The 20888-nt window shown below is 64.0% G+C and overlaps 1 protein-coding gene across 3 annotated transcripts; it reads right to left on the bottom strand.

Annotated features, from left to right (window-relative positions):
- Positions 1-123: 123 nt before the first annotated feature.
- Positions 124-18679, bottom strand: ASAP3 (ArfGAP with SH3 domain, ankyrin repeat and PH domain 3). 3 transcript variants are annotated; one of them, XM_075773816.1, is made up of 26 exons: positions 18403-18679; positions 14503-14575; positions 13982-14127; positions 12190-12264; positions 11811-11860; positions 11440-11566; positions 9237-9322; positions 8377-8452; positions 8160-8279; positions 7725-7834; positions 6765-6834; positions 6180-6267; positions 5749-5797; positions 5461-5648; positions 5206-5339; positions 4669-4763; positions 4176-4356; positions 3870-3955; positions 3631-3746; positions 3469-3536; positions 3225-3332; positions 2858-3101; positions 2463-2751; positions 1838-1982; positions 1522-1644; positions 124-1241 (listed from the first exon to the last, which is right to left on the bottom strand). In XM_075773816.1, the coding sequence occupies exons 1-26, from the start codon at positions 18523-18525 to the stop codon at positions 1167-1169; spliced, it is 3045 nt and encodes a 1014-aa protein (XP_075629931.1). In that variant the 5' UTR covers positions 18526-18679; the 3' UTR covers positions 124-1166. The 3 variants fall into 3 exon arrangements, with proteins under 3 accessions (XP_075629931.1, XP_075629933.1, XP_075629934.1); XM_075773818.1 differs by having other exon boundaries at positions 8160-8246; XM_075773819.1 differs by lacking the exon at positions 124-1241 and having other exon boundaries at positions 1838-1909.
- Between the last annotated feature and the right edge of the window lie 2209 nt (positions 18680-20888).

Raw genomic sequence — 20888 nt, 5'->3', positions numbered from 1 at the left:
ACACCCCAAGGTCCAGGGTGGGCACCAGCAGGTTATGGAGACCCTGGTGACGGGGAGACTCCAGGACACAGCACCGCAGTCACCCGGGATGGGGACTGCACGCCCCAACATGCACCCAGGTGCTTACAAAAACAACAGCTTTATTAGAAATCAGAGACAGAAAACATTAAAAAAAAAAACCAAACAAGACAACTTTTTTGAGATGAAACATTTGACACACAAACAAGAAAGGGGAGAGGGTAAATTTGGGAGAGGCACAGAGGCAGGTGGCTCCTGAGGGACACCGGCACATTGGTCCCAGAAAAAGCTGCAAAATCCCCTCAGAGAGACGCCCAGGGCTGGGGCGGTGATCCAGCACCCACCCCAGGCAAGGGACATGGGACATGGGACAGGGGCTCTGCGGTGGCACCTGAACCCCCCCCCCCCCCACTCCCCCAAATCAGGGAATGGCATTTCCCTACCAGTTTTGGGGAAGCTTTGAAGCACACACCCCCCCCCAAGGCCCACCAGCTCCCAGAGCCTGGGGGGGGGGGTGGGGGGCAGAGACCCTCCAGCCCCCCCAGCCAAGGTCAATAAAAGCCCTTTGCTGTTCCCTGCCCCTCCCAAGGGCTTCACAGTTGGGGTAGGGAAGGTGGCCGGGGGTACACGGATGCTCCCCAGCCCCGCTCCCCCCAGGCCGGGGAGGGACGTCCATGGCTCCCCAGCAGAGGAGGGTGGGGGACACCGAGTGCAGCTCCCCCATCCCCAAGTCCTTGCGGCCAGGGGAGAAGAAAGCCCTGGGGACGGGCAGAGCCCACCAGAGGGATGGGAGAGCAGCGGGAGCTGGGGACACTGGGGAGGAGCACAGAAACCTCAGCCCACTAATGCAACGAGCGTGTCCGTTCTCTGCCCTACCCGCAGGGTGAGGGGCAGCCCTTCAGCTCCCCGCAGCCACCATCCATGGATGGTCTTCCTAATGGGGGGGTCCCTGAGCCCCCTTGGAGAGAAGTGTCCAGCTGGGCTGGGTGGTCCCAAGCCAGAGTCCCCAGCACGGGCACGTGTCCCTTATGGCCCAGCTCTGCCAAGACCCCGGGGCTGGGGCTGCACCCGAGCCCTTGCCGGCCAGTGGGGAGCTGCCTCGGGTCCCGGCCGAGGGGACAGGGACAAGAAGGGCCACCACTGCCCAGTCAGTCTTGCAAGAGGTGGACGAAACTGGCTGGGAAGACGCCGGTGCGGGAGCCATCGCCCTCAATGAAGCCGACCTAGGGGTGCAGAGGGGGGGGCGTTAAGGGGGTGGGAGTCCCATCACAGGCAGGGGAGAAGCTTTGGGACTGATATCCCAATTCCCAGAGGGATTTTGAGAGGCAAAGCCACGGTGACACGTCAGCGGGAGCCCCCCCCAGCCCTCCTCCACACACAGATGGGGCAGGAGGCACCCGTCCGTGCCCCCCATGAACACTCAGCCACCTCCAGAAGAGAACTGGGGGGAACCGGGGCCAGGGTTGGGAGCCCAGCATCCATCCATGCCCCGCTGACACTCACCCAGCTCTGCTCGTCCTCCTCCCGCGTCACCACGATCACCTCTCCCTTGGAGAAGGTCAGCTCCCGCGCTTTGTCCCCCTTGCAGTCAGCCACTGCCTTCACCCGCTTCTGCCTCCCCTTGGCCTGCAAAGGGGTGGATGAGGGGGTGACAGATGTCCCCAAGGCCACCCCCAAGGTGGGGCGCAGGGATGTGACGCCCCTGATCCCTCCATCTGCAATCCCAGGATAGGGGGAGCTGGGATGCTGGGGGATGCAGAGGGTGACCCCACCCACCCAGCGCAGCCCCTCTGAGACCCCCCCGAATCATGGCACCTACCGGAGCGAATCTCCTGGGCATGGGCATGGGCGGCACCTTGCTCAGAGCAGGGTCCTCGGGGCCACCGGGGCTCTGGGGAGACATGGCCGACCCCGCTTTGCCCACCACGCCGCTGATGCGCCGGTATGAGCGGGTGCTCTCCGAGCTGCCAGGGACAGCGGGGACAGTGTGACCCCCCTTCTGCTGGTGCCTTCCCCCCTGTCCCCCTCTCAGTGGGGTCAGGGCTCCCCAATGGGACCCAAGAGACCGGGGTCTCACCCACAGCCCCCTGGATGCTGATGGAGAAGGGCCCTAGCACCCATCCTCCCTCAACCGCAATTTCCAAAAAGAGGGAAAAAATATATTTGATAACTTGCAGGGTGTCCCAGTCTTGGTGTCACCCCCAAATAATCTGTGTCACCTTCTCTAGGAACAACCCATCACCTCCTGTGGCCCAGGGCCAGCATCAACTCTCTTGGGGACTCCACGTCAGGGTGGCGATCCCTTTGCTCCACACCCCCCCAGGGACAATTTGGGGTTCCCCATACCTGGGGGGGACCCAGCAGAGGTTGAAGCCAACGCGCCAGCACCACGCAGTGACCCCCGCACACCCAGTGCACCCCCAGGCTGGAGGGGGGATCCCTACCTGAACTTGACGGGGGGGATGTCGGGGGCCGTGCTGCCCGGTGGGGGCTGCCCAGGTGGGGGGCTCAGGTCCGGCCCCCGCCGGGTGCTGCTGCTCTCCATCTCCGAGCGGGTCTCCCAGTACGCTGCCCGCCGGCTCTCAGTGGGGCTGCGGGTGCCGGGGGCCGGGGGGCTGGCGGTGCCATCCAGGGTGCCCACGCTGCCGGTGGAGGGGAGGCTGCGCGGTGCCGGAGCCTCTGCCGGCCCGGGGAAGTGCGGATCCGACGCCTGCCGGGGAAGCTCAGGGCGCTCTGGGAGGGGACACGTGATGGGGACAATACACCTGATGTCTGGGTGAAGGGACAGCCCCAGCACAGGTGACAGCCCCACCACGGGTGACTCCCCCACTCGACTCACCGGTGGGGCTGTGGCCGGGTTTGGGGCGGGAGCCGCCCCGTGTGGGGTTTTTGAGGGGCAGCGGTGGGGGGATCTCCTCGCTGTGGGCCCGGCGGGGCACGGGGCGCGAGGGCACCAGGATGCTCTCGTAGGTCTTGTTGGTGATGTCCATCCCCATGCAGCTCCAGCGGGTCTGGGGGCAGGCGGGTGGGGGGCCGGCGGCCAGCGGTGACATGCCCTTGAAGGAGCGCTGGAGGGGGCTCACCTGGGGGTAGACACCCGGCTCCAGGGCTGCCCTGCCACCGCCAGCCCCCCCCGCAGGGTCTGCACCCCCCCCAGCCCCTTCGCTGGGGATGTGGGGTCCCTCCCGCCGCCGTGTCACGGGTACCTTCTCCTCCAGCTCGTCCTCGCTGTCGTAGGGGAACTCCTGGGGGGGCTCCCAGTCATAGTCGACGTGGATCTGCAGGGAGAGCTTCCCCGCCTGCGCCTGCTCCAGCTGCCGGATGGGGCAGGTCAGGGGGGTCTCAGCATGGGGGGAACAGGTCCCGGCAGCCCCCCCGCCTCCTTGCCAGCCCCCCACCGGCGCCTTAGCCCCCTCTCCCCAGCCTGAGCATCTCCTCCATCCCACCTACCAGCTCTTCACACTCGGTGTGCTTGAGTCTCCTCGCCACGTCCAAAGCCGTCTCGCCCGCCGCATTCACTGCGCGAGGGACGAAAGGGGCCGGATCCAGGTTAGAGCCTTGCCGCTTCGCTCCCACCGGAGAGCCCCAAAACCTCCCATCCCAGCCCCATACCCATGGTGAAGGCGGCTTTGCCCTTCAGGAGCAGCTTGAGGCAGTTGGGCTGGTTGTAGAGCGCGCCGTAGTGCAAAGCCGTGTTCCCGTCCTGCGTCACCCGGTCCAACATCCCCCTGCGTAGGGTCACCGGCAAGAAGTTCAAGGCTCAGGAGCACACAAGCATCGGTCCCCCTGCTCAAGCACGCTCATCCCGCAGGGGAGCAGCCAGGGGACACCACGAGCACCTGGGGACGCACCCGTTCTGGATGATGAAGTCCACCAGAGGAAGGGACGATCTGTCGGCGTGGCGCACGGCCATGTGCAGCGCCAGCTCGCCTGGGTCCTGCCATGAGATGGAGGGGAGAGGAGAGCTGAGCCAAGGATACTTCATCTCCCCCAAGATGGAGGGGAGAAGAGAGCTGGACCCGAGGATGCTCATCGTCCCAAGGGCACGTCTCCACCCAGAGGCCAGGAAAACCCTGAGCATAGGCAGCCAGAGGGGAAAATCCATTGACGCTGCCAGGCAGAGGGAGGGGGGGCGGCCGCGGTGGAACGGGGCTCACCTGGCCCTCGGGGCTGGCCAGAGGCTTGGCCAGATCGTGCCCCTCGGCGAAGGCCTGGAGCAGGGCCAGGAGGTCACGGCTGCGAATGGCTTCCCAGAGGCGGTGGGGGTCGTCGCGGCCGCTTTTCTGCACGTAGCGCCGCTCCATGTACTTGGCCACGATGTACTCCTTGCGGGCGGCCCTGCGGGCAGGGCGGCGTGGCATCGGCGTGGATGGGCACAGAGACCTGACCCTCCCCATCCCCACCACAGCCAGGGGCACCCTGGGCTCCTGCCTCCTCCTGAAGCCTTGGGATGAGGGGGAACCCTCCAAAAAAGGTGCAGACCCCCACCAAAATCCAGGCAATGACACCAGGATCCCTCCCGCCTCCCATCCCCGGCTTTCTCGGAGCCGATGGGCAGCAGCACGGGGACAAGGACAGACCACGTGCCATGCGCTCCTCCTCCTCCTCCTCCCAGCCCACCCCGAGCCCCCCGGCCAGTGGCCAACTCACATATCGCTGCCGGCCGAGGGCTTGGGGGTTTCCTGTGCGGGCAGCGTGGCCTCCATGATCTCGTTGAAGCGAGCGTTCCCGACGCTGACGGCCAGCTGCGGCGAGAGAGGCACGGGGGGAGACAAGCCCTCCTGGCCGTGCTCACCCTGCCCCAGCCAGATCCCCATCCCCATCCCAGAGGCAGAGGGAAGGAATCCACTGGATCCACCCAGGACCTTCCCAGAGCAGCATCTCCCCCAGGGATGATGAACTCTCACAGCAGGAGAAGTCTGGTTTAAGAGGGAGCAGGTCCTGGGGGGCTGCTAGCACCCCCCTGCCTTAGCAAGCGGCTTTGCAGAGCACCCCCCCCCCCCCCCCGCTCACCCGGACCACCACACCAGGGGCCGCTGGGGAAACTGAGGCAAGTTTGTGAGCACCGGAGGAAACTGGGCACAGATGGGATGGAGGAGGTGGGATGAACTCTGCATCCCAGGAGGTTTGGGAGCTGCAGGTGATTCCCAGTGGGCAAGAGATCGCTGGGCTCAGGGAGCGGCTTACCAGCAGCTCGGAGGTGCTGAGCACATCCAGGGTGAGGGACTGGATGCGGGAGTAATGCACGCCCAGCTCCCGATGGATGCCGGAGCACTCGATGCACGTCAGGATACCCAGGTTGGTGGAGAGCCACGTGGGGTCTGTGGAGCGGGGAGCGATGCGGGGCTCAGCATCACCACCCAGCCCCGCGGGATGCTCCGACTCCCCCCGGGTACCCGACCCACACCCGGGGCAGGGGGGACACCCCGAGCCCCAACCTACCCGGGGCCCCGCAGTCACAACACTGCTTGTTTCCCGGCATGTTCTTCACCTCGCTGATGACCAGCTTGGTGAGCTCCTGCACGCCGCCGTCCGCCCCGCCGCCCGCTGCTGCCCCGCTGCCGTTGGGGTCCCCCTTGAAGGCGTTGCTCAGGGCTTCGTCCTTGCTGTTCTGCAGCACCGAGACCCACCTGGGCGGGAGGGAGTCCCGTCAGGAGGAGGAGGAGGAGGATGGGGAAGGCAGAGCAGGATCTGACACCGCAAGGAGTGGGGACGGGCTGCGGCACTTACACAACGCACTCCTGCTCATCCTCCGCTTGGAAGTGATACGTCCTGTTGTCTGCAGGAATGGGGAGAGCGGGGAGAAGGTGAGAGGGGGGATTCAGGGATGTCCGGGACAGCATGAAGGAGCTGAAACTACTCCAAAGGGGCTGCTTTAAACTAAAATTAAATAATTGCACGTTGCTCTTCCATCACCCGAGCCCTGTCTTTTTGTCTTGAGCTTGCTAGATCTCCTTGGAGAGGTCGGTTCTTCCTCTGTAAAGGCAGCCGGGGAGATGCCCAAGGCCGGATTAAAAGGGCAAAGGGTGACCAGGTGCTGTGGCAGGGCTGGTGGAGGGCCAGGATGCTCTCCTCCAAAAAGGGAGTTCCCATCCGCAGCTCGGCCACCTCCCGGTCAAACACACCCACCCCAGCTATGGCATCCCACTCCGGGCACTCACGCGTCACCAAGTCGAAGCATTTCTTCTCCTCAGCGTGGGGCCGCACTTGGCAGGTGAGGAGGTTCAGCTTGACGGGGGGGCGGTTTATCTGCAGGTCGTGAGGACAGAGACAGGTTAAAGGACTGGGAAGGGGTGGGACGTCCTTCTCCAAGCGCGTACCTCCGGTGGCAACTCCAGTGGGACAACCACCATTTCTAGATGGTCCCTCTTGGGATAACCAGGCGAGTGGGACCCTCTCGACCCTTCGCAGGAGAAGAGGGACCCTGTACAGGAAAAGAGGGCTCAGAGACGTCCCCAAGCTGCATCCTCTGTCCCTGCTGCAGTTTGTGGCCTCCACCACCAGGGGGCAGCACGCCCCTCCCAACCCCGTTGGCCTTGTCTGGAACCTCAAGACTCATCTCGCTGCCCCAGCCCAACCCACCGGCCCCTCCCATGGAGACCTATCAAACATAGGCGACCCCATTTTGTACGTCCAGTCCCAGCTCGTAGTAAAGTTTAAGCCAGGGAGATTTGCATCCAGTTTGGGCAAAACTAAACCTGAAATCCAACAGACACCAACATTTCGGGGCACCCGCTGCTCCTCACCGTGCTGTGGGAGATGGTCAGGCAGCCGTACTTCACGCCACACTTCCTCTTCTGCCAGACTTTGCGGATCCTGAGGAGGAAGAAGAGGAGGAGTGAGGATGTGCTGCACAGCCCTGATCACCCACATACATCCGGCTCCCAAAACACCCGTGGCAGACCTCGGCAGAGGCCTGATGGCTTTCTGGACGTGGGGTTGTGCTTCCGGTAGCTCGCAGAGCACAAAATGTCTCGCTGAGAAGGCTGGCCACAGGCCATGCTGGCCATCAGCATCAAAGATCTGCTAGCCCCAGTTCAGCAAAGCGCATAACCACCTGCTCAAAACCTGGTGCCCATCACCCAGAGGTCCACTGAGAAGGTGAAGCCTTCTCTTTAGGGCTCTGAGGACTTTATTTTTCACCCCAGATGATCCCACCAGGATCCTTTCTCCCTCCATGCCCAAGAAACAAGGAATTTCTTCCCCTCCCATCAGCTGCACAGCACACAGCTCTTCAGGGTGAACCCGGCACTGGGTGGCTGTTCCTGCAGACCCACATCCAAGGACACTACACTCACACAGCACCAGCCACTGTGCCCAGCCAGCTGCCCAGGAGAGCATCACAGGAGAACCATCTGAGGCATCAGAGCCTGCTGGGGGCCGTCACATAAGGAATGGGCCAAACCATCACAGGGGAAGGTCCCCTGCACCACCTCCAAACCTCCTCCTTCCCCAGCTGCAGTTGGAGACCCACCAACCCCCGACCACCAGCTCTCAGGCCTCCTCCAGCCTGGGGAAAAGTCCCGTTCTCTTGATGAATGCTTAAGACCAGATGGGACCAACGGAACCCAAAGTGACCAAAAACCTCAACCAAACAGTTCCACCTCGGGATGTCCCAGCTCTGGGGCCTCCCATCAGCATGATGCTCTCCCAGCCCACAGCAAGACCAGGATGAAGCCAGGTGGGCAAATAACACTCATCCTCACCCGTCGCTCTTCTTGTACAGAAATCCTGACTTCTCCGTCCCATACTGCTTGTTCCCTTGGTGCTGGTGGATGCTGTAGCCGCTGCCAGAGTTCTTCCTGCTCAGGTTTTCCTGAGCTCACCGGGGAGGGGGCGGGGGGGGGAAGCATTTAAAAAGCAAAGTGAGAGGTGCAGAGGTGGGTGCTGCCCCCAAGTGAACTCATCCTTATGTGGGTGCAGTGTCCATCAGGATGCCAGAGACCCCCGTCCCCTCCCAGCCTCCAAGCATCTCCCAGGTCCCCTGCTCTGCCCCCATGGATGTCCCCTTTGGTCCTCAGCTCCCCTTTCTCTGCTGCTCCCCATCCCCAAGCTAACCTCGGGGTACTCACCCCTCCTTAGCACCCAGCACCCTCCCAACCCTCCTTCCCATCTCCCCCCTGCCCATCCCGGGGTCTCACCTCCTTGTTCTCCAGCTGCAGGATGCTACGGAGGGAATCACGGGTCTGCGTGAGCTGCTTCACCTCCTCCTCTTGCGCTTGGTGGAGCTGGAAAGGGAGGCAGCTGCCCTCACTGCTGCGCTGAATGTGGGCGTTCTCAGGGGCTGGAACAGGCGGGGGCGGTGGCATCTCAGGGGACACATCTGAGTGGTGTTGGATGGCAGGCTGGGGGACTTACCGCATGGAGGGACACAGCGAGCTTCTCAATGAAGGGGTAGAGGTTCTGGGCAGCCTTCCAGCCGTCTTGGAAGAAACTGGGCATTTATTTAATGTGATTAAGATGCAGATGGGGAGGATGGAGGAAAAAAGAGGGGTTTTTTAAGAGAAAACGTGCAGGAGACCATAGCAACCCCCCCGGGAAGCTGCTCTTGCTTTGAGGTTCCCCTGCTAGTGGGGCCTGGAGAGACCCCACCAAAGGCCAAGCCCAGCCCATGGGGTCTGGATACCTCAAATATTTGGGGTGTTTGGGATGCAGGAGTGGTATCTTGTTCAATTCAAGCTCATCTCCCTGGAGGCCAGATCCTGGGGGTCTTTGGGTCACAGCCCCAGTCGAGGGCATGCTCTTGGCCAACGCAACTGTCCCCTCCCTGCCTCAGTTTCCTCACTCAAGAGCTGGAGGAGATGACACGACACCCACATGCTGCTACTCCAGCCTCATGGAGCAACGGGAAAGGCGAGGGGATGTTAATCCTTGCTCCAAACGCCCTCGTTACGAGCCCCACGGCTAACAGCGGAGCCACTCAGCTGAACTCATCCCTGGAAATCTATCCAGAAACCAAATCATCGGATATATCCCCAGCCAACCCCCTTCCCCCAGCCCCCACAGACACGTTTACAGCTCCTCAAGCCAACAAAGCACGTTTCAACTCCTTGGGAGCAACCAGAGAGCGATGAGCTCTGCCCAGCATCTTCACCAACAGCTTTATGGAGGTGGGATGGGAGGCAGTGTCCCCAAACCCTCGTGAGACCTCCCAGGGATAACAACCGACCCCAGGGATGAGCCCCCCCCCCCCCCCGCCCGATCCAGGCGGGACCTACTTGTGCTGAGCGTGGAAAAACTTGATGAGGCTCTGCAGGAAATCTGGTCCCTGCTTCATCTGAGACTCGCTGGCTTTCAGCAGGTACTGGAGGAGGAGGAGAAGACACTTGGTTAGGTGATGGAGATGAGGACCAGCTGAAAATATCCCAGAGGAAAGCGCAAGACCCTGCCCAGCCCTCGCCTCCCTTCCCGGCCCGGGGAGGAGGGTTAAAACACTGGCTGGGTTTCAAGAAGTCGAGTCACGATGTCGGATTTGAAGGCAGCTCGCTGGGGACCACCCTCAGAAAACCTGGCTCTGGAAGGCCTCCAAGCCCTGAAAAGTTCAAGGACTGAGGCAGGCCCCCAGGGTTTCCAGCCAAGCATGCTCCTCCTGCTGCTCATTACTTCTGGAGTTAATAAATAACCAAAACCCAAGGCAGCTCGCAAAGAAAAAAAAAAAAAAAAAAAAAAAGCTCAAATGTTTTTTACGATATGACCCCTTTGCTCCCAAAAAAATCAGATTTCAAGCAGCGACCGCCTGCGGCACATCAGCCCCGGAGGTCTGAAGTCCTCGCGGAGGCATTCCATGGGATGGAGAATTTCAGCGTGATTCATCAAACCCATCCATCAGCTGCAGGCAGAAAACACACGGAGCCTTGCTCACCCTGAGCAAAATAAGGGAGGGGGAGAGATTCCCACCCCCCGTCCCCGAGAGCTCCTCTCCAGGCCAGTGCAGCTGCTGGAGGATGGTTTTGAGCGGGAGTTGAGGGGAGGGGGAGGCAACCCTGAGCTCCAGGGGTTTTCCATGGTGGGAAAGCACCACAGCAGGATGGAGCCCCTGGGATGGAGCCTCCCGGGGGTCACCTGGGCTGGGGAGGGTTGTTAAATTGCTCCGTGCAAGCTGGAGATGCAAAGCCAACATCGTAGCATCCAGCCCGGAGCCCCGGGGTGCCCAGCACCGATTGCCCCTCCCCAAACAAATTCCCTGCTGGAAAAGGCCACGCGTGCCCGGCTGCCGTGGGACTTCCCAGCCCGGCCGCACACACCCGGGGGGCGGACGGTGGCAGGGAAGAGCTCCGGCCAGCGCTGGGCCGCGAGCAGAGGGACGCTCCCAGCACCATCCATCCACCCCGCAGCCCCCAGGGGCGGTGAGATGGCCGACGATGAGGGGGGGACGCAACCACCCCAGAAATCAGATCGTGCCCTCACCCCAAGAAACAGCAAATACCATCCACCCAGAAGACCTGTCCCCTCATTTCCAAGCAGGCTCCCCAGGAAAGTACCAGCTCTCGTGCACGCCGGCGCACACCCGCACGTGCGCCCGCTCGCACGCAGTCGCTCTTTGCAGGGTTGTCGGCAGCGGCCCCTCCCCGGCCGGGCTGTGGCTCCCGCGTTTCCATGCGCTGTTCTTTATTTCACAGTGGTGCTATTCAAGGCTGTGACTCATCTGGCCCCGGCCCAGCTCCTCGGCCCCGTACCCAGCCCTGGCCCCACTGCGGCAGGCGCGGCCTCCTCCCCGCAACACCCTGCCCTTTGCAGGAGAAGGGGGGACATGGGGCTGCGTGGGGTTCCAGTGCTGCTACCTGGCTCTTGGGGACACGGGAGACCCCTGGGACAACCCACTGGGGATCTGTTCCCTGCTCTGTGTCACTCTCGAGAGGTTTATGGGGTGTCTGGAGCGAAGACACGTGGGTCCCCCCCCTCGCTAGGGGGGGTCTGACATCGGGTCTCCATCCTTCACCTATTCCCATCTCACCTCCTGAGCGTGGACCCCCAGGATTATCGGGGATCTGGAGCCACTCATGAGCCCCCCTAAACCAAAACCAAGAGCAGTTTAACCTCGGGGTTTAACCAAGAGCAGTTTAATGTCAGGGATGTTATCCAAAAAGCTCACTTTTTGCCCCAAAGGCCCAAACTAGCTTTGCAGAGGGGCAGGAGTGCGGCTGGGAGGATGTGGGTGCAACCCCCGGGTGAGTCACTGCAGGGCGACCCACGGGTGCCATTCGAAGCCGCAGGACCCCAAGGTGGGGATGGGGGGGGGTCCCCAAGCTAGGACGCGATGGGATGGGGACAGCCAAGGGTCCCGCACAGCACCCACAGGGGGCTGCTTTGGCGGCGGGGACAGGGACAGGCTCCGACATCCCCGCACAGCTCTGAGCTCTGTCCCCTGTGTCCCCCAGGGCCGAAGAGTCCCCGTCCCCCCCACCCCAGCACAGCCCCTACCTCGCACATGTGGAGCTGGAAGAGTCGCCGCTCCTTCTGCATGTCCTCGGCCACCTCCACCGCGGACGGCTCGGCCTGGATGACTCCTGCCAAGCGGGCTCGCTCCTTCTCCTTCTCCATCTTCCCCCTGCGAGATAGGACGGTGGGTTGGGGACAGCCCTGCTCCGAGGGGTGTCCCGTGCTGGGGGGCGGCTACGGAGGGGATGGGATCGGGAGAATCATCTCCAGCCCATCCAGCTGGGACAGGGTGGACCGGAGCCCACCCGATGGCAAACCAGCACCGATCAGCGCCCGGCAGCGGCCCTGGGACAAAACACCTTTGTGCGGAGCGGGATTAGGCAGATTTTTGCCCGAGGCAGCAAGTTCCTTACACTTTGGTCTCGTAATCCTTCCAGGCCTTTTCGATCTGCTTCTTGGAGTCCTGCGGCAAAAGGAGAGAGGGGATGGCAGCTGTCAGGGAAGGCGAAACACCCCGTGGCACCGAAGCAGCCGAGGGCTTTGCTCAGCATCACTGCGCCCTGCCCTGCTCCCTGGGGATGAGGGATGTCCCCACCGGGGCTTCACCCCTCGCTCCCATCACTCCCAACCCTCGCTGCTGCCTTCCAGCCGCGGGGACTCGCTCCTTCCTTCTCCTGGCCACAGGAATGAGCCGAGTCCGTAACGGGGGTGGTGGTGGGGAGGGTGTCTCGCTGCAATATGTCCCCAAACGGGTGACCTGCAGCCCCGGGGACGGTGCTGGAGGGGACTCACCAGGCGGCCGTCCTTCAGCTGCCCCTTCAGCAGGCTGTCCAGGGGGAAGGAGACGATGTTATTCAGGTTCTGTACCTGCGAAGAGTAGGGATGGGGTTACCCCACGGGGGTCCCCATCTCAGGGCAGGTTGGGGAGCCAGAGCCCCAGGTCCTTTCCAGCGCTGGGTGTACCCCCGGCCCAGCCCCATCGCTGCCCCGTGAAGGGTTAAAGCGGCTGGAAGCAGGGCCGGATCCAGGCACGGGCAGGCTGGGGCTTGTCGGAGCTGGCTGCAAGATGTCTGACGTGGGGCCCTTCCCACAAACCACATCAGCGCCACGACTGCCAAAACCAAAGCTGTTCCCCGCCATCGCCACCCTGTCCCTGTCCCCACACGGCACCCGGCGATGCCACCAGCCCCTCTGCGGCCCCGTGACGCAAAGAATTCCTCCCCCTCCTGGATGTCAAAGGAGCTTCCCAAAACGTTCCCCTTTCCTGGGGTTTGGGGACAGCAATGTGGCCAGTGCCGTCCCCACCAGCACCGTGCAGGGGTCCGTGGTGGGGACACAGGAGCCTGCTCCGGTCCTGGCGTCCCTCCGTGCCCCCCATGGGGCAGCACCCCATTTTAGTGCTGCCAGAGCAGCTCCAGCACCCACGCGGTACCTCCCCGCTGCACCCAGATTTCTTTTAAAGGCTCCCAAGGGTTTTGGTCCGCAGCAGCACCCAGGGAGAAACCCGGCTCCGGGGCATGGGACCAGCCCCGAACGAGGCGGGATGGGGCACCCCCCTTCCAACAGCCCCGAGGGGGCACTCCAGGAGGGGAAACGTGGCTTTTCGGATCCCACTGAGGGTCCCAGCACGTAACCCTGCTCCGGGGAGAGCAGGGGGAACACGGCAGCGGCTGTTCCCACGCCAGCAGCACGCGGGGCGGGAGGTGGGGGACGGAACCGGTCCAACTCCTCTGCCAGGACGGTTCCCGTAGAGCCCCCCCAGAGCACGGGGGTTCAGCCAGGCTGGGACAGCGGGGAAGGGGAGGAGCGAGGAGGCCCAGACTGGGGTAACTGGGAGAGGAAGACACCGAAATCTGAAATTCTTGCTGGGGGAAGGGCAGCAGAAATAAATCTCCTCCTTAAGCAGAGCCAGGGGCCGCAAACACTCTTTGCAGAGGGATTCCAAAGGGGCTTCGCTGCTGCGTACGCAAGGACCCAGCTCCCTCCAGGAACCGGCTTCTCCAGCGGAGCCGTTCCCGTGGTGGGGAAGGTGCTGCCCGCTCGGCTCGCAGCTGCCTCTGCCTGCCTGCCTGCTTCCCGCGGCTCCCCAAGGCCCCACTGCGCAGCTCGGCGTGGCTTTGATTTACTTCTTGGCAAGCGAGATCAGAGATGGAATTGATGTGAAAAAAAAGAAATATATATAAAATAGCGAGAAAGGGAAAAAAGAAAATAGCAGCCCCAACCGCCCATCGAGTCCCAACGTCGGCATCCCCGGCGGAGTTGGGAATGAGCTGTAAATCCAGCAACGGGAGTATGGGATGGTCTGGGAGCACCAGGAGTGTGTCCCCAAGGCAGGGATGGGAGCTGGGGATTGCCGGCCATGGTGGAGGGCAGCTAAATTGGGAGGAGGGGGGTGGCACCGCGTGGTTTTTTCCAAATCCAGATGGATCCTGGAGATTTTCCCCAGCTTGGCAACAGTCAGATGCAGAGAACAGCCTGAGGCTGCACTGGAGACACCGTGAACCTCATGGTCCTCCCTCCCCCCGGGGCAGTTAAAGCCTCCCCCGATCTCGGCAGCGTGCCGGGGGAACGCGGGGCAGCTCACCAGGTTCTTGAAGAGCGCGGTGACCTCACGGGTGAAGACGGCCAGGTTGAGGAAGCCGGTGGAGAGCTCGTGGTTGTTCTGGGAGAGGTGGTTGTTGCCAAAGTTCTCCAGAGCTTCGCTGTACTGCTCCTCGTTCTCCACGTGGGCTGTGTGGGGAGACGCCGGTGAGGGACACGGGGTGGCCCTGCAGCACCCTGTCCCTGGGAGATGGCCACATCACGAGGTCCCATCAGCACCCATCACCCATCTCTCCATCGCAGAGCTGGGCTGATCCTGCTGCAGGACAGCAGCGGTGTGCCCTAAACAACCTCCCTCAGGTTCTTGATGTCTCTTTTTACCCTTTTTTAAGCCAGTTTTGGGCACCCTATCATGTTGCCAGGCTGGCTGGCCAGCACCCATGGCCACCCAAGTGTCCAGCTGCGTCACCCCATGGACAGATGTGACCAGCATCGGTGGAGGACAGGACCATCACAGACCCCACCAGCCCAGGGATTCCCATCAGCTCTCAAAGCACAACTCACTGAGCCCGGAGACGTGAATGGCTTTCACATATTTCCTGATCCTCTGGAGTACGGCTTGGTCCCCATCCAGGCTCTGCGAAAGCAAAGAAAGAAAACAAACCCAGCTCGTTAACCCTGCCAAACGCAGCCGCCGCTCCCCCCGGCCCAGCTGGCCCTTGGAAAGGCGGCTGCTCTGCCATGCAGATGTGCGGGGCAGCGGCCAAGCTCCCGGGGCTGGGAGAGGAGTCGGAGGCATCCCGGGGACACCGGAGCCGCAGCGTCCAGCCGGTCCCCTGCCGGGCCTGCGGTCCCCGTGACTTTTGCTGCCAGGCAGGGCTTTGGCTGCCCCCGGAGGGGCGGGTTCGAGCAAGACGGTAGCAGGGCGTGAGAGGCTCGGCCAGCATGCCCAGCGCCTCTTTGGGTCTGAGCAGCTTCCAGTAACCATGGAAAATGCCTCCCTAGCTCTCACAGGGGCTGTTTCAACCAAGGAGGGGGTGAAGCATCACGGAGCACGAATAAACCAGCCCGTTCCCGCCACCCCAGCGTGCATCCCCGCAGCTCGGGGCCAGGCATGGCAGGACAGACCTGCGAGGGTGCCCAGCTCCCCGCAGAGGTCTACGGCAGAGCCAAAAACAGGACCCACCTCCCACCGATGCCCAGCAGGCACCTAAATCACCGAAATCCCACAACCGGGGATGCAGCTTTCCACAGCCCCCCCCAAGCTCGTGCAGGGTCTTGGCCGTGGCCCCCAGCACCGTGGACCCCCCCCCCCCCCCGCAGCCCCCCCCAGCTGCATCCTGCACTGACTTAGAGCACTCCCTATCCCCAGCCTGGTCCCCCCCAACCTTACTCCATCCCTCCCACCCAGGCGGACCCCATTTCTCCCCACCAAGCACCTGGGCAAACTCAACCCCAACGTCAACCCAACGCCAACCCACCCACGGTGCTGCCTGCAGAGCATCGTAGCCAAACACGCACCGGCCCTAGCCATCAGGAAAGGGTTAAGAGCGGCTTGGCTGCAGGTACCAGAGGCATGATAACAGGCTGGAAATATTTAGAGGGCGTGAACGGCAAGAAGGGCGAGGGATGAAACCGCGGAGGAATTACAATAAAGAGGCTCTCTCTCGCTCGCTCGCGCTCCTGCCGAAGGTTTTCAGGCTGATGTCAAGGCCGATTTCCCGACAGTGGGGTCAGCCTGGCTTCGGCGCCGCTCTCCGAGGCCCTCCTCGTTGGACGGGATGCTGTGGACAAGCTTTGGCCAGGATGAGCCGGCTGGGAGGGGATCCGGGCCAAGGTGGGAGCCAAACCCTCCTGCCTGGAGGGGTCTTGCAACGCTTCTACAACGGGGAGGATGTTGGGGTGCCCCAAAGCCCCCCCGTGCCCACTCCCTGCACCAAATCCGGGTGCCCCCGGCTCTCCGGAGCCACAGGCTGGGGCAGAGGCATCCCCTACCTCGGGGGAGAATGCCAGGGCTGAACGCCTGGATGTCTCAGGCTCATAAACCTGGCGTAGCCTGGGGAAGGGGAAATCGAGGCAGCATGATACACTCCAGATGCGTCAAGGCACCGTGCAAGCAGGGGAAGAAGCTGCTCCCCAATGTACCAGGCCAGCTGCCAGAGACATGGGGCTTGGCTGCATGGGACAGCCCTCTGGAGCAGGGGACAGCGATGGCTGGAGCCCCCCACAGCACCCATCACCCCCCCCCCGACCCAGCTCAGGGACAAGGACTCCTGGCTGGAGGAGGCACAGGACCTCGGCACAGCGGGGACGGGAGCACCAGGGATTCCCCGTGGAGATGGAGGAAGGGATGGATCTGCACCGGCACCGCAGCCACCCGGGCTCGCAGCCTGGGGACCCCGAGCAGCTACCGCCACCCCCACCCCCCCGGCCCCAGCAGGACGCTCAATGGGGGCCATTCTTCTGCCTTCCCCCCACCGCCGGCTCGTGCCGCCTGGCGAAGGAGCCGCCGTGGGTACCAGGGGCCAGAGTGGCGACGCTGCCGGGCCGGGAGCAGGATGCGGCGCTGCCATGGGTGCAAAGGGCAGCACGTGGCAGGGACGCGGTATTATTTACACGGGGATGGGGTGAGCTGGGAGCCCTGCTGCCAGCTCTGCCACCAAACATGCCAGGGGCTTCTGCCATGTCACCCTGCCCCGGCCCAGAGGTGCCCAGTCCCGCGTGACACAGGCAGAGCACCCAATCCCAACCACCAAGGGCTGGATCCAACCTTCCAGCCTGCTCCAGAGACTCCGCAGCAGCCCCAAGGACCCCAAAGTCACACGAGCCCCCTGGGAAGGGAGAGCCCTTTTTAATCCCAGGAGGGAAACTGAGGCACGGAGCAGCTCCGGCCAACACCAGTGTGTTTCCTCGATGGTGAACACCAGCCTCCAGCCTTCGCCCCGCTCACCCCCATCACTCCTGTCCCCCCCGATTCAGGACCGCCTCCCAGACAGATGGATGCGGCCGTGCCTCAAAAGCAGCAGTGCCCAGTCTTGGGGACCTGGGGGGACACGGTCACCCCTTCCCACCCAGCAGCTGCTGGAGCAAGACCGGGAACCCTCGCTCCCTCCTGCTCACCAAGCCACCGGCTGGGATCTGGGGTGGTGACGGGGAAGACCAAGGCTCGGTTTGGTCGCAGAGGGTCTCTCCCGGTCCCCAGCCCTCCCCAAAGCCCCCACTGTTTATTTCCCTCGCCTGATGCTATCACCCCAGCAAGGCTCAGAGGGTGGCGTGGGGCTGGGGCTCGTTTGGTTGGATTTCCCTCTTCCCCTCACGCTGGAGCACGGGAATGCCGAAGGCCTGGCAACGGTCTGGCCCCCCACGAGGGTTCCCTGCAGCCGCTGGCGGGATGGCCGGGCTCAGCCCCACGGCACGCAGGAGGGTGGTCACGACTCCCAGCTCTCAGCCACGCTCGCTGGAGCTTTCCTAAGCAAACTTCACAGAGACCCCTGCCATTCCCGGGGGACGCCTCTCCCCGCCGTCCCCTTCCCCCTCGACCGCAGCCTCTCCGAGCAGCCAAACGAAATTCCTGCTGCTTCCTCCTGCCTGGAGCTGCCTCCCCTTTCCAGGCTGAGAGGAAGATCCACGACAGCGGCCAGCACATGCTGGCGGGGACCGGGATGCTCCACAGCGTGTCCCCAGATTTCTAGCTGGGGGACGCCCATCCCGCTGCCCCCGGGGATCCCGGCAGCCCCGGCACCTGGGGCCCCGCGTTCCCCGCCAGCCCTGGCTCTCCTTCAAAGCCATTCCTTCGCTAAGAGGAGTTGGCAAAAGCCACGGGACCAGCTGGAAACTGCCTTTATTCCAGGCGGGAGAAAGGAGGGGGGACGAAGGCACCCCGCCACCACCGCCCTTCTCGCAAACACTGCCGGGGATTTCAGGGGGGAGGTTAAAAATACTCCCCTGGCTTTAATCACAGGGGGGACCCCCCCCTCCAGGGACACCACATCACATCAGGGCTGGCTCCGGCGTGGCAGCTCCATAGCGGCCGATGCTCTGCCCGGCCCCGGGGAGATGTCCCGGCCCCGGGTGGCACCTGGAGCTGGAGACAAAACCTTTAAAGTTTCCTTTAAAGGAGAGTTTTGCCCGTTTCTGCAGGCCTTGGCCCCCAAAAAACCCCCACGTGCTGGGGCTGCTCGGAGGATGCAAACGGCCACCCTGGCCCCAGGGCTCCAACGCACCCACGCAGGGTGACCACCCAGCCTCCTCCCGGGGGGCTCGGCGCGAAGGGGGGGGACCCCCAATAAATAGAAGCCCAAGGAAGGGAGGTGCCCCCCCCCCCTCCTCCTCCTCCTCCCGGGGCGGGCACTGGACCAGCACCCATGGGTGCCAGGGGCTGCCCCGGTGCGGGGGGGTGTTCCCAGGCGGGGAGCGCAGCCCGACACACACCCCCCCCCCCCCGGTACCCCCAACCCCGCTCACCTCCTCCAGAGCCCCCACCGCCCCCCGGCACTTCTGCATCTTGGAGGCGAAGGCGGCGGCCGGGGAGCTGAGGTCCTCGCCGGTCACGGCCAAGAACTCGGCCACGCTGAGCTGCTCGGGCATGGTGCGGGCAGCGCCGGGGACGCGCACCGGGGCGGGGGGCGCGCAGGGAGCGCACCGGGAAGTGCCCGGGGAGCGCCCCGTGGGTGCCGGAGGGACCCGGCTCAGCGCCCCATGCCCAGCACCGGGACCCGCCGCGCCGGGGAGCTGCTCCCCGCCCCCCCCCCGCCCCCTCCCCGCCGCCGCCGTCACGTGGGCAGCCCCGCCCGCCCGTTAAAGGCGAAGAGCCCCGGGAAGCCCACCGGGAGCTGGGGGTGCAGGGTGCCCGGGGGCGGCGGTGAGAGGAAGGGAGAAGCCCGGGGTCTCGCTGGATCACAGAACCCCGGACTGGTTTGGGTGGGCAGGGACCTCCCAGCCCACCCAGTGCCACCCCTGCTGCAGGCAGGGACACCCTCCACTAGCCCAGGTTGCCCAAAGCCCCATCCAACCTGGCCTTGAACACTGCCAGCACCCACCTCACCCCGGCACCCACCTCACCCCGGGGCGGGCTGGCCAGCACCCAGGGACGGGTGACAAGGCACCCGGCGAAAGGGCAGCGCCATGCCGCCCCGGCACGATGGGAGATGGAGAGGAGCAGGAGAGGCCGGGAGCGAGGTCTCACCCGAAGCCCAGTTTGGGCACACAAGTAGCGCAGGGATGGCTTGGGATTAAACCCAGTCCCGCCCGAGCACTGGTTTAACTGGAGGCCACCCTCACCCGGCCCTACCTGGGACCCAGAGAGGACAGTCCCTCTTTGGGCAGGGAGCGATTCCCGAAGCTCTCAGCTCTTCACAGGAGGCTCCTCGTCCCACCGGAGCGGACCCTCTGCAGCCACCCGTCCCCTCGCCTTGTCCGGGCCCTCACAGGTCCGAGGAGCTGGATTTTGGTGTCCCGTTCCCTGGTTATTTGCTCTTCCCAGAGGATTGGGGAACCCGGACACCCCATGGTGTGACGCTGAGGCTGGGCACACACCAAGCGCATCCCGCCACGGGGATGGGACTGGTGGCAAACTGGAAAGAAGGGGACAAAAAGCCTCAGCCGCACTCTGCGGGGCTGGTTTCCCACGAGAGAGGATAACACGGGTGCGAGGTTGTTTTGCAGACCCCCCCCCCCATGCCCCTTCCTCCTGCCCCCCTGCACCACGCACCTCTCACCCAGGGTAGGTCGGGGGGTGACAGGCCCCTGTCCCCTTTACTGAGCCTGGGGTGCAGTTTGGGGAAGGCCCAGCACCCACCAAGGACCCAGGCCGTGTGTCTCAGCAGAGCTCTGGCAGACGCAGGGTTAAGAGGCTGCAGCCCAGACAAGACGGGAACAGGAGGAATTTGGGGGTTCCCGATGGGTAGGAGGCAGACAGGCACCCCCAGAGCCTCCTTTAGGGGACACGGCGGGGGGGACACACGACACACTGGCCTCAGCAGAGCAACCACAGGGCAGAGGCTTACAGCAGGGTGAGTCGGGCTTGAAACACCCCCCCAACCCTGCAGCCCCCCCGGGCAGGGCCGAGACCCCCCCCCCCAGACCCCCCGCTTCTCCCCGCTGTACCGCGGGGTCCCTCCGGGCGGGGGCGGGGGGCAGTCCCTTCGCTGGGGTGGCCCTGCCACCTCCTGGCCGGCCTGGGGACTGCGGGGGGGGGTGACAGCCTGGGGGACACCCCCCCAGCTGCTCCGGGACACGCAGCCCCACGGGTGATGGGGACAGGATCGTGGCTACAGCAACCTGTGCCCCTCAGCCGGCTTACCTGGCCCGGGGCTCAGCTCCTCTTCCTCCTCTTCCTCCAGCCCGTCAGATGAGCGATGCAACGCCAACGTGCGTCCTGACCCCGGGCACCACCGGGCATCATTGGGTACCACCGGGCATCACCGGGCACCACCGGGCATCATTGGGTACCACCGGGCACCACCGGGCATCACCGGGTACCACCGGGCATCACCGGGTACCGCCGGGCATCATTGGGTACCGCCGGGCACCACCGAGCATCACCGGGCATCATTGGGTACCACCGGGCACCACCGGGCATCACCAGGCACCACCGGGCATCACCAGGCACCACCGGGTACCACCGGGCATCATTGGGCACCACCGGGCACCACCGGGCACCACCGGGTATCATTGGGTACCACCGGGCACCACTGGGCACCACCGGGCATCACCGGGCATCATTGGGCACCACCGGGCATCACCGGGTACCGCTGGGCATCATTGGGTACCGCCGGGCATCATTGGGTACCGCCGGGCACCACCGAGCATCACCGGGCATCATTGGGCACCACCAGGCATCATTGGGTACCACCGGGCACCACTGGGCACCACCGGGTCACGGTGCAGCTTGGCAGGGGAAGCCCCCTGGGGAAGGGCCCTCCCTGGGGAAGGACCCACCAGAGTCTCGC

Source organism: Balearica regulorum, chromosome 22 (assembly GCF_011004875.1).
Source record: "Balearica regulorum gibbericeps isolate bBalReg1 chromosome 22, bBalReg1.pri, whole genome shotgun sequence".
Lineage (NCBI taxonomy): Eukaryota > Metazoa > Chordata > Aves > Gruiformes > Gruidae > Balearica > Balearica regulorum.
This window is presented reverse-complemented; position numbering and strand designations above follow the sequence as displayed.

What these genes read in the sequence shown, in the direction of transcription:
- ASAP3 (XM_075773816.1), bottom strand. Translation starts at nt 18,525, where the DNA reads ATGCCCGAGCAGCTCAGCGTGGCCGAGTTCTTGGCCGTGACCGGCGAG. An exon ending in TGACCATCTCCCACAGCACG is followed by an intron (nt 6,268 to 6,764) that starts GTGAGGAGCAGC and finishes CACGACCTGCAG; the next exon opens with ATAAACCGCCCCCCCGTCAA. An exon ending in GACTTCATCATCCAGAACGG is followed by an intron (nt 3,747 to 3,869) that starts GTGCGTCCCCAG and finishes GACCCTACGCAG; the next exon opens with GGGGATGTTGGACCGGGTGA.